Source organism: Nothobranchius furzeri, chromosome 16, assembly GCF_043380555.1.
Source record: "Nothobranchius furzeri strain GRZ-AD chromosome 16, NfurGRZ-RIMD1, whole genome shotgun sequence".
Taxonomy (NCBI): domain Eukaryota; kingdom Metazoa; phylum Chordata; class Actinopteri; order Cyprinodontiformes; family Nothobranchiidae; genus Nothobranchius; species Nothobranchius furzeri.
This window is the reverse complement of record NC_091756.1, coordinates 62,382,337-62,394,425: the sequence shown is the minus strand read 5'-3', so window position 1 is coordinate 62,394,425 and position 12,089 is coordinate 62,382,337. Positions and strand designations below refer to the sequence as shown.

The 12,089-nt window shown below is 42.4% G+C and overlaps 2 protein-coding genes across 3 annotated transcripts in view; one reads left to right on the top strand and one right to left on the bottom strand.

Annotated features, from left to right (window-relative positions):
• Window positions 1-900: 900 nt before the first annotated feature.
• On the bottom strand, window positions 901-3,737 carry nipa1 (NIPA magnesium transporter 1). The gene is made up of 5 exons (XM_015975772.3): window positions 3,439-3,737; window positions 3,304-3,351; window positions 3,101-3,191; window positions 1,913-2,070; window positions 901-1,841 (listed from the first exon to the last, which is right to left on the bottom strand). Exons 1-5 carry the CDS (start codon window positions 3,584-3,586, stop codon window positions 1,348-1,350), a joined length of 939 nt encoding a protein of 312 aa, XP_015831258.3. The 5' UTR covers window positions 3,587-3,737; the 3' UTR covers window positions 901-1,347.
• Window positions 3,738-3,750: 13 nt separating this feature from the next.
• Window positions 3,751-12,089, top strand: part of herc2 (HECT and RLD domain containing E3 ubiquitin protein ligase 2) — a 60,193-nt gene continuing 51,854 nt past the window's right edge. Inside the window, exons 1-6 of one of the 2 annotated variants that reach the window (XM_054734171.2) lie at window positions 3,751-3,942; window positions 5,822-5,930; window positions 6,910-7,003; window positions 7,637-7,765; window positions 9,385-9,607; window positions 9,786-9,886. In XM_054734171.2, the coding sequence (XP_054590146.2) occupies window positions 5,859-5,930; window positions 6,910-7,003; window positions 7,637-7,765; window positions 9,385-9,607; window positions 9,786-9,886 (619 nt within the window). In that variant the 5' untranslated portion in view covers window positions 3,751-3,942; window positions 5,822-5,858. Of the gene's footprint in view, window positions 3,943-5,821; window positions 5,931-6,909; window positions 7,004-7,633; window positions 7,766-9,384; window positions 9,608-9,785; window positions 9,887-12,089 lie in introns of both variants that reach the window. The other variant, XM_054734170.2, reaches the window with a different exon arrangement.

Here is a 12,089-nt window from a genome sequence, read left to right as displayed (position 1 = left end):
AAGAAAACATCAAATTTGATGTCATAATTCTGCACATTAGTCATTGTTTTGACATAAGTTATATTTATGACTTAGTATTCTTTGAAACACAATTCTACAGTTAGAAGTCTATCTCCTAAAACATACTTTTAAATAATTTTGACTTAGTACCTTATATCTTTATATTAGTGATCATGACTTTACCTCATATCATGACTGTATTAGCCTTAAAGTAAATAAAGAGGTTTGATTGTATTTGTTAATGTTCAAAATGTTTGTTTATTTTAATACGATCTTGATATGTGGGTCAGTCAAGTGGGAGTCCGTTAAAGCCCTTATCAGTTCCACCTGGGGGAGGAGAGACGGTCAGGGAGATGGGGCCCACACTATTTGTTGACTGCATGACAGATCGCTAAGAATGAAGTGAATTCAGGATGCTTCTGTTGACTACGTAAACGATAAAACACAGAAGTTCAGGTATGAAAATGAATTCACTAAAAAACAAACAGATCTCAGTCGGTTATTGTTCAGCACGTCACTACCGGACCCCATCTCAAACAAAGCGGCGTCTGGGTTACGTTTCCGGGAGCCGCTGGAACAAAGACTTTCAAACTTTATTATGAATTTAAAACTCATGAATTGAAATTTTTAATATTAGACTTTGAAACTCAATTGTGGCATTTGTTCTCATGATTAAGAGTCTTAAAGTCTCATTATACATATGGATCTCAATATGATGTATTGTTCTTTCTGTTAAGTGCTGGAAATTAGCTTCCACAGAGTCGAGTCTTCACCGCTCAGGAGTCTGATCCTGAAATTACTCTGAATAATTCACCTGTAGTCTCAGGGTGTGTGATTCTCCTGCACTGAGCTGTGGTAATGCACATGGTAAAGTTGTGTGGAAAGCAGAAGCATTTACAATGTTTTTGTTCCCTTTTACTACCAAAAAGTCAAAATTGAACAATGTTAAAAGGTTCACTCGTCAGCTGAAACTGACAAGTGGAGTGCATGTGATTAAAACTACAAGAGCCATGTATAGAAAACAAAGTATTGCACTTATTTTAGATAGTAACGTAGTCATTGTGTACAGCTGAATTACACACAGGAATAAATGATAATACTGATCTCAGGGGGGTAGGCAGACTGGAAACATCCAGCTGTGAACGCAGCTAATCAGTGGAGTTAGGTGGGTTAGAGTTAATTAGATTTATCACAGCAACCCTAATGAGATGTTGAGTTACAGCAGTCATACTGGTAAGGGTAGGGCGCTTTGGCCACTTAAACTGGAGGTAGTACAATGTTAAAGGAAATGTAGAGTGGCACAAGTGTCACATGATTATAAAAGCATCTCCATCAGTCCATCTGCTCTCATGCTTCCTTCTGCTTCCAGGTAACAACAGCTTCCTGGGAAATGCGGAGTAAAGTGACTCCGACACACACGGTTGTTAACGCACAAAGCATTGCAAGGCTGTCGGTCACAGTAAGAGCCGTCCACTCTTTAAAGAGGAGAGCAGAAGCAAAAATCACAGTGGATGTGAACGTCACAAAGTATATCGCTTCGAACATGTTGGAGCTGAAACACTCTAAAGCCTTGTTGATGAAGACGAATTGAATCAGGATGCTGACAGTCAGCGTTACCAGCAGGACTAGGAAGAGAGCCAGGGCTCTGGTGCTCCCTGGTCCTTCCACAAACAAATCTGGGGCTACCAATCCAAGTCCCTTGCTGCTTGGAACGGTGAAGCTTCCCAGGAGAGAACAAATGGCGACATACACCATGATGTTGGATTTTCCATGAGCCGGAGCGATCCACAATATCAGGGCGATCAGCAGCAGGACCACCAGAAGGGCACTAATGACAATCACTGCAGGACCAGAAGTGAGCTGTTAATAACAGACGGACATCTAAAGAAAGAAAAAGGCAGCACTTCATCACCTGGGTCTGTTAGTCTCTCCTCTAGCTTCAGTCTTGAAGTTGCCACCGCACTAGGAGCATGAATGATAAGAACGACGGAGCCACAGCAACACAATACACATCCAAGCTTCCCCAGGACGTTTAAATGCTCTTCCAAAATCCAAGATGCAAGCACGGCCCTGCGTCACAGAAAAAACGGTTACTGAAAAACACAATGACCTGGACGTTTTCAGTGTGTTAAAACTGGGAGGCAAGAACATCAGAAACGGCCACATTGATCAAATCAAATCAAAACTTTATTTTTGAAGTACTTTTCATGCAGCAAGTACAACTCAAAACATTGTATTAGATTAAAAAGAATCACACAACAGTCAAACCCCCCCCCCTCCCCTACAGATTAAAATACAAGATCCCTTCTATAACTCCCTCCCCTTGCCCCCAATCCCACCCCACAAATGCACTTGAAAGCTACAATGAAAGGACAACTGACTGAGTACAGATGAAGCACGCAACAAAGAAGGAAACACCATCAAAGGAGCCAGCTGCACTGGGAGCAGCAGCCCGGGCACCACCTCATGGCACCAAGAGGAGGCACGAGATGGGCCCAGGCAGCCACAGCCAGCCACCACCCCCGGAGCAGTTGGCCCCCACTGAGGAAACACTGATAGAACCTTAAAAAGATTAAGATAACACTGATAAAATATATGAAAGATAGTTAAACAGGCTGAAATAGATCAAATTCAGCTAAAAGTTTACTAAAAAGGTGAGTCTTGAGCCTGGCCTTAAAAACGTGAACGCTCTCTGTGGCCCTGAGGTCCTCAAAGAGAACCGCCCCAGTGCAGCCAAGAGGCTTTATGGCTTTGGTATTTACCAATATTAGGAACGGTGCCAGTCCAAACTGAGTTTTGTGGATAAAACTAAGTACAAGAAGGACAATTTAGAGAACAGAGAACAGTGACATCCACAACTTCCAAAGCCACGACAAGCTGCGCACTGTGACTGACAGTATCCAACACTGACCAGATGCATTCATAAAATGCAGATCACCATAATCCAATAAAGATGTTTATGTACAGAACATATGCCCTGAGGAGCTCCTGTAGTAGCAGGGAGATTAAAGGAAAATGACCCAGATTATGGCCTGATACGGAAAAGTAATTTAAAGATAAAAATGGGTTTTTACTGCATCCAGCTGGGATTGATACTTACCCAAACAGAACTCCAAGGGCTCCTAAAGGTGTCACTATCACAGCAGGGGCCAGGTTGTACGCCAGGAAATTCCCAATTTGACCAATAATCACTAAGAAAGCCATGTCAGAGATGGCATCAGTTTTACTTAAACCAAAAATCATCTAGGGACATAGCTCATAATTACTGATAGTTCTGTATATTAACTCGTATGTGATACTCACTGCACACCGTGCCGCTCCACCACACCACATCACAGAGGTAGGATCTTCCTGAAGGGAATAACAGTTTGTTTTAGGAAGCTTTTCCGCAACGCAATCAATGAATGACACTATTTTTCGTGTAGCGTTTGTCCTTACCCCGTTCGCGAGAACGAATTATTCCTTTTTTCTGAAGTACAAACGTCGACCCATTAATAAAACTCGACGTTACAGCAATTACTATTCCCGACAAAACACCAGGAAGCCCTGGGTCGTCGGCCATTATTGAGTTTATAAACTTTGGCATTCAACTGTCACCCTGGTAGGTTTTGTTCAGTAGCAGTGCCATCTAGTGGACATTTTTCTCCTCAATTCAGGTCAAATCCGCCCATATGATGTCCCGCCTTCAATCTGAAGGGAGCGCACGTTTTGTTACACGGGATAAAACAAGCAGGCGGTATTGGAACGAGTCAACCTAATTTTTTCACGGGGTAAACTTCTCGTGAGAAATGACACAGATCAATCGCACCGAATCCAAAGGTTGGAACAACGTAAATTGTTTCCTTGTCTTCTGCTGTGGTCTACGACCTGCCAATCAAGTCTATTAGGACCGTCTTGTTAATGCAGCAGAGCAGCTGAGAATAGCTTCACAAGTGACCGCAGGTAATTTAAAGGCTGTTGTTTCGGTACAGACATGTTAAGAACTATTCGTATAAACTATAAAACGTAGGTTCTCAGTTGTTGTAGTGTCACCTCTTTGAAGCTTGTTCTTCGCTGGTGAGAGCTAGTTTTAGCTTTGAGCAGCTAGCGTTGTGTCAGTGTTAGCTGTTTATCAGACGATTTTATTAGCCTTGTTGCTGAGCTATTTCCGGTGCTTTCAAGCACTTTGCACTGGGTTATGAGCGTAATGATGGTCTGTCAGAGCCTTATAACCGTCCGTTATCATTCAAGCTAACATCTCCGGAAATCAAGGTTAAAAATCCATGGCCCCCTGCTAGCTTTAATGCTACAAAATCTCCCACTTCTGTCATTTTTTCACGTGACACAATAATAGTCTAGCACACATGTTGTTACTGTGTTCCTGATTATTTGTGAGAAATTCAGTTCCCTTGAAATATGTTTTCCCCAATAACTCAAGAGCAAACATGTCCAAGTCGCAGGATTATACCCACTATGAGAGGACTAAACTCAAATAAAAGATGGTTGTTAAACTGAGATGACGTCATTATATATAACTTTCAAAAATGAGAAACAAACCTCCTGGAAAGCAGTGGCTGACTGTATTTTATCAGGTTAACGTGAACACATGACTAGGATTCTCTCGGACATTAAAAAACTATAAAAATCAAACAACACGAGTATTTTTGTTTTTAGGAGAATGTATAGAATAAAAACAAGATTGCAAGCAGGACAGTATTGCATTATGTAATTTTAGATGTAAAAGTCGACCATATGGTGTGAAGAGAGCCTGAAGTCCGACCAGTAATTTGTCAAATATTCCCGTGAAATATTGTGGACACAATTTAAAGCGCTTGTCAAAAAGCTTACTGTTATTGCATACGTTTTTCATCAAATTCCGGACAGATTTTAATTTTTTTTTACAGATAATCGGAAAAACCCAGCTATCCACAATAAAATCGAAAGATCAAAGCTCAAGCTTGAGTGAACAGGTCTTGTCTAGAGATGCACTAGTTCAGTTTTCTGTGGGCCAATTCTTTTACAGCTCTGACATACTGATTTTAGATGATTTGAATTTAGAAAAATAATGAGTAGATTACTTTTTAAAACATTGGAAGTTATGATTCTTATAGTAAAATCCTGCTGTAAGATCTATTAATGCAAGCATAAAGTAGCTTTGTGATGGTGTCATTCATTGGCTACCAGTAACATTTAGAGTGACATTTAAAATCCTGCTGTTTGCTTATAAAGCTTTGAATAATCTGGCACCGACCTACCTATCGAACTTACTTAAGCCCTACGTGCCACTGCGTTCACTTCATTCAGCTGACCAACTACTGCTCTGCACCCCAAAAATGCTCTACAAGTCGAGGGGGAGCGAGCATTCATGTATGTAGCTCCCATAATCTGGAATGCACGGCCACTCACCATCCATTAATGTTTTCAAGTCATGCCTGAAGTCTCACCTCTATAATAAGGCTTTTAGATTGTGATTTTTATCTTTCCTTTTTGCTGGTTTTATTTGCTTTTATCAGTTTTTATCTGTTTGCTGTATTCTGTCTGTTATATCGGCAATTGCATGTTTCTGTTTTTATGTTGGGAGGCGCTTTGGTCAGCTCCCATGCTGTTTTTAAATGCGTCATATAAATAAATGAGGTATGGTATGGTGAGTTCATGAACCACTGCTGATAAAAAGTTTTTGGGACTTTTTCATAGCTGCTTGACAGTGAAGTGTCCATGGATAGTGGGGGAGTTTCTTTTTCAGATTAAGCTGATTGTACCGATTTCTGGTCATCTGCAATTAACAGAGCAATTTTTAGTCCATCTCTAGTTTTAGACTTATTTCTGTATCTTGAACTTGCAGGTTGGCTGCGTTTGCAGCCAGGAAGGCCGAGGGGAAGATGCCATCTTCATCTTTTACCCTTGATGCTCAGCTGAGATATCATGACAAATGGCTGAAGATAGACATACAGGTATGAAAACATTTATCAGGTAATTGTCACATCATTTGCCTTTTCTTTCTTTTTAATTTTTTATTTATTTTTAATTGTTAGGAAAATTTCATGTTTTGTGAAACAGGCACAACTAAATACAGAAGTTAGGAGAAAGTAGTCGTTTAACTTTAGGCCTGAATAACTTCGTCTGCGTCTGAACTTTCATTTGTACTTTGTTGGCTTGAAATTATTTCATTACCCAATTTATTTGTCAAAAAATTGCTCAATTCCTACATTATGGCAGCCTAAGTGAAATATGTTGTGTAATGATAACTAATATTTTTTGTGTGAAGATGATACTGATTGCATCTTATAACAGGTTACATTCACGCTCCTCCAAACTGTTGCACGCCGAGTTAAAATGTGTAAAGCTCAACCCAACCGTTGACTTACACCAGCTCCACAGGCGGCATCGTGCACCGTGCACAAACGATGATTGTTTTTCTGTGCAAGTTATAATAATACAGACAAAAGATGAAGCGAGGACTTTTCAGGGAAAAGTTTAGTGTTTTGAACACAAACTTGGGTTGGCTACAATTATAATAGAATCTTTTAACCACATCATGATGCTGTTTACACACACTCACACTTGGAGGAAAAGCCGTGGAGTGATTCTCTCTCCTACCTGGAGTGACTTCCTTAGCTTGAAACAACCTAAAACAAGGAAGGACGTCATGTTATCCTGTTGTCCTGTAGCTGCTCATCTGCTTGATGTTTTCTTAAATGTTAACATTTTCAATATTTAAGATGTCAGATTCTTGATAGCAAGGGCTGACTGGAAACCGACACCTTGAACGAGTGGTTCACTGCTGTCCAAAAGTCACACAGTGTTTGTTTATTTAATCTGTTCATATTTACAGATAAAACATCTCTGCACATTTTATTCTTTTAAGGCAACTAAAATGTTGTCGAGACAATAATCGGGTGTTTTTAAAATCGTTTTCTTTTCTTTTGACAGCGGGCGTTCTCTCCAGAGGGCCTGAGTGAGATGTGGAATGAAATGGTTAAAGATGAGGAGATAACATTCAACGGAGAAGAATCGGCTCACACAGGTACCGCTCTGCCACAATAGACTTTTATTTTTAATGTATTTATTTTTGTTAGCCATTTTAAACTGTGTTACCGTGTAAAAATACTAAATGGTAATTTATTTGTAGATAGCTTTCTGAACGGTCTCTGTTAGGAAAAAATGAGCTCGTGTCCAACAGATCAGACAAACGGCCAAGACCAAAGGGGTTCACGTTTTGAGACGGCAGGCTTGCAGAATGATGTCGGTCAGTTGTCCAGGTGTAGATTCATGTCAACTGGACGTCTTTCTTATTGGCCGGACACATTTCACCACTCGCTCCAAATGGCTTCTTCAGTCTGATCTATAAAATAATGTTTTCATGAACCTCTATGAAATTTGCAAGGTTAGAGTTATTTTAGGAAGGCAGCAATGCACTCTGGCCTCAGCTGGTTCCGACCAGATGCAAGTCCTGTCAGATGTAAGCTAAATTTTCCTGAACAGGTCATTTAGCCGAAACACCTTTACACAGAAAAATGCTTTAAATGGCCCAAAAACCCTTTAAGGACCTGGTTTTGTCTGCTAGATTTCCATGATGGTACTGAATCCAGAAGCGGTGTGGTGGTGTGACTGCTGCTGAGGATGAAGGTTCATATGATCTATTTTTGACTTTCAGAAGATTGCATCAATTGTTTTGGAACCCAAAAGAAGGATGAGCCCAACGATAAAGAGAAGAAGGAGGAGGAGGAGACGCCAACATCCGCTCATCACTCCATTATTGAGACCTGGGACTGGGGACGCCAGCCAGGTAGGAAATGATCAGAATGTGGTCACGTTTGCTGCACTTTCTCCTGCTTTTCCCTTTTTAAATACGACTTCCTGTCTCTGTGGGGTAATTAATACCCCGCTGACTACTGGTGGTTTCACAAGACCGAAATGTTAACTAGATACAATTATACTCACCATTTCAACACACCGCTGCCCTTTCTGGTGCTGGCACGTGAGTTGTTGAAACTGTGAAGTGACAACTCGCCCCCCGTGGGACTGAGTGGTTATTTTTACCCGGCAGAGCTTAGTCCTGACACACATGACGGTGTGGCTCAGAGTGAGGCACCATCACCTACCCAGAGCATGTTTACTGGAGGAACTGGGTGGGACAGCATTTTGGTTGTGGGAGATGAGCGCTGCGTAGCGGTTTGGGCCGCCTTATCTACATGTTCAGTGCATGCTGCTTGCAGCTATGTGGTTGTTTTTCTGTCTTTATTGACATCAGCTGGAAGTCACACTGGTCTGATGATGCAGTGAGTGTAACTGGATCTTCGCATGAACGAGCTCTCTGTCATTGATGCTTTGGAGTTCAGACAGCACACTTCCTGATTGTCCAATATGTGATCAGATACGTGGAACACGTTTGTCAGCAATTCCAGCTCAGGCCAAAGCCATGGTTTTGAATTCACAATATTTACACCTTACAGCTGAATCCATCTAGTGGACTGCTCTTCATATTTGATCATCATTTGGATTAAATAGTCTTTAATCAACGTATATTTTAGCCCTTGTTAGAGTGAACATTGTTGAACTGGAATCTGTTCTGACCACTCATCACAGCTGAATATTGTGGCTCCTCTGACCTCAGGCCAGTCTGACTTATGAACGGCTTAAGTGGATTTCTGGCTTGCTATATTGGTCCATCATGACTTCCCTACAGTGTTCCTGTGAAAACACACGACTTTCCCTCTAAACCCATCAGAACACAGCACATGTGATGAAAGTTTGTAGAGGACGATGTTTAATCTAATGAGTGTTTTCATTTCTCACTGAAAAACAGTTCAAGCCTACAGTTGATGAGCTTAACACCAACAAACGTTTTCATGAAACAAGGCCCTAGTTGTTAGGAAACTTTGGGTTTTCACACTGAACCTGTTGTTCACATCTATATTGCATAAATTCCAAAACTTAAAGTATAAATATATATTATGGATCAAGTTAAAACTGAAAATGTACCAGCGTTTTCTGTAAAAGACAAAACCAGCTCCATGTTTTTACCAGTTTTTCTGCTGTCCACTCTAACCTAAAATATGAAGCTATTGCAGTACTTCATAAATACTTGTACAAGTGGTCCTTCATGTCCCCTCTGGAGTGGTCGTGGTTGGTTTAGATCAACTTGGCCTGGCTGGCTGCCAGGCCAAGTGTCCCCCCCCCCCCCCCCCACTGACGACGCACGATAGCCAAAAAAACTGCGTGCAACAATCCTTCACCCTCTCTCACAGTCTGCCGGGCTGGCCGAGTGTTTGGTAGACAAAAGTATGGTGTAACCATCGACATATAAATATGGGTGTAACAAATAGTTTATCTGTGTGTGTGTGTGTGTGTGTGTGTGTGTGTGTGTGTGTGTGTGTGTGTGTGTGTGTGTGTGTGTGTGAGAAGATGAAACGGAGTTAAAAGACTGTTTGATGGTCCTTGTTGAGGACCAGCAGAAGCTCTCGGGTCAGATGGCAAAAAGCACCCTGTCTGCTCTGCGCCTTCGCCAGCGTCTGGTCATCCTGGAACGCTATCTCATCTCGCTCAGCCACAACATGATGGAGGAGAAGTACAAAGTCCGCTGGAAGACACCCCCCAACCAACCTCTGCCTGCAGCTGACAATAAGAGGTATCCTTCTATGTTTGTTACTCTAGTTTTAGACCAGTATCTAACCTCCTGTTGTGGACAAACAAGGAACAGCCTCTGCAGTGAAAGTTTCAGATATTCCTGAGGGTTCTCGGTTCCGTAGCATGAGCCCTAAGGCCTTGTTCTCATGTCATTCTCATAATTATTGTCTTTATTTCAGCCCTCGTCCAGCCAGTAAAAGTGTAGAAGGTTTGGCCCGAGTCGGCTCCAGGGCAGCGCTCTCATTTGCTTTTGCTTTCCTGCGTCGAGCCTGGAGGTCAGGTAAGAGTGTCACTGGTTGTGAGCGGGTTTAGTTGTTTCATTGTGGTGATAGAAGCTGCTGTCGTGGTGGTGGAGCTTTGCTTAACAGCTGCAGATAAATTTGTTGCAGTACATTACAAGTGACCCATCCACCCACCGACGTCCGTCCACACACGCATGCGCGCACACGCGCGCACGCACGCACGCACGCACACACACACACACACACGACAGAGTCCACAGCCGGACGTAAACACAATCACAGATTATAACCACAAAGACAAAACCAATAGCTTAGACCAGCGGTTCCCAAACTTATATAGCCGCGCACCCCCTTCTATGTCCCGACCATGTCGACACCCCCCCCCAGCCCCCCACATCAGGGCATGGCTATATATATCAGACATCAAGCTAAACAGACAGGGTTAAAAAAATATGATCAACCTTTTTCCCCATCACTTTCATATTTAGAGTGCCCAGGTAGCACATAAAAAATGCAATTTAACAGTTTTCTTTAAGTAGGAACGTTTAACCTGTGCGGCCAGAGTGCTCTCCGTCCTTCTGCTCTGCGTAAACGTGAGCTGATCACCTACAGTGGGGCAAAAAAGTATTTAGTCAGCCACCGATTGTGCAAGTTCTCCCACTTAAAATGATGACAGAGGTCAGTAATTTACATCATAGGTACACTTCAACTGTGAGAGACAGAATGTGGAAAAAAAAAATCCATGAATTCACATGGCAGGATTTTTAAAGAATTTATTTGTAAATCAGGGTGGAAAATAAGTATTTGGTCAATAACAAAAATTCAACTCAATACTTTGTAACATAACCTTTGTTGGCAATAACAGAGGTCAAACGATTACTGTAGGTCTTTACCAGGTTTGCACACACAGTAGCTGGTATTTTGGCCCATTCCTCCATGCAGATCTTCTCGAGAGCAGTGATGTTTTGGGGCTGTCGCCGAGCAACACGGACTTTCAACTCCCTCCACAGATTTTCTATGGGGTTGAGGTCTGGAGACTGGCTAGGCCACTCCAGGACTTTCAAATGCTTCTTACGGAGCCACTCCTTTGTTGCCCGGGCGGTGTGTTTGGGATCATTGTCGTGTTGGAAGACCCAGCCACGTTTCATCTTCAAAGCTCTCACTGATGGAAGGAGGTTTTGGCTCAGAATCTCACGATACATGGCCCCATTCATTCTGTCCTCAACACGGATCAGTCGTCCTGTCCCCTTAGCAGAAAAACAGCCCCAAAGCATGATGTTCCCACCCCCATGCTTCACAGTAGGTATGGTGTTCTTGGGATGCAACTCAGTATTCTTCTTCCTCCAAACACGACGAGTTGAGTTTATACCAAAAAGTTCTACTTTGGTTTCATCTGACCACATGACCTTCTCCCAATCCTCTGCTGTATCATCCATGTGCTCTCTGGCAAACTTCAGACGGGCCTGGACATGCACTGGCTTCAGCAGCGGAACACGTCTGGCACTGCAGGATTTGATTCCCTGCCGTTGTAGTGTGTTACTGATGGTGACCTTTGTTACTGTGGTCCCAGCTCTCTGCAGGTCATTCACCAGGTCCCCCCGTGTGGTTCTGGGACTCTTGCTCACCGTTCTCATGATCATTTTGACCCCACGGGATGAGATCTTGCGTGGAGCCCCAGATCGAGGGAGATTATCAGTGGTCTTGTATGTCTTCCATTTTCTGATAATTGCTCCCACAGTTGATTTTTTCACACCAAGCTGCTTGCCTATTGTAGATTCACTCTTCCCAGTCTGGTGCAGGTCTACAATTCTTTTCCTGGTGTCCTTCGAAAGCTCTTTGGTCTTGGCCATAGTAGAGTTTGGAGTCTGACTGTTTGAGGCTGTGGACAGGTGTCTTTTATACAGATAATGAGTTCAAACAGGTGCCATTAATACAGGTAACGAGTGGAGGACAGAAAAGCTTCTTAAAGAAGACGTTACAGGTCTGTGAGAGCCAGAGATTTTCCTTGTTTGAAGTGACCAAATACTTATTTTCCACCCTGATTTACAAATAAATTATTTAAAAATCCTGCCATGTGAATTCATGGATTTTTTTTCCACATTCTGTCTCTCACAGTTGAAGTGTACCTATGATGTAAATTACTGACCTCTGTCATCATTTTAAGTGGGAGAACTTGCACAATCGGTGGCTGACTAAATACTTTTTTGCCCCACTGTACTTGTGCATCTGGAGCTGAGTCTC

Bases quoted from the DNA above. Each gene is read 5' to 3' on its own strand.
- nipa1 (XM_015975772.3), bottom strand. From the start codon at position 3,586: ATGCCAAAGTTTATAAACTCAATAATGGCCGACGACCCAGGGCTTCCT. The intron at 3,192-3,303 runs GTGAGTATCACA...TGGCTTTCTTAG, and splicing joins GTGGAGCGGCACGGTGTGCA to TGATTATTGGTCAAATTGGG. The intron at 1,842-1,912 runs GTGATGAAGTGC...CTGGTCCTGCAG, and splicing joins GGAGAGACTAACAGACCCAG to TGATTGTCATTAGTGCCCTT.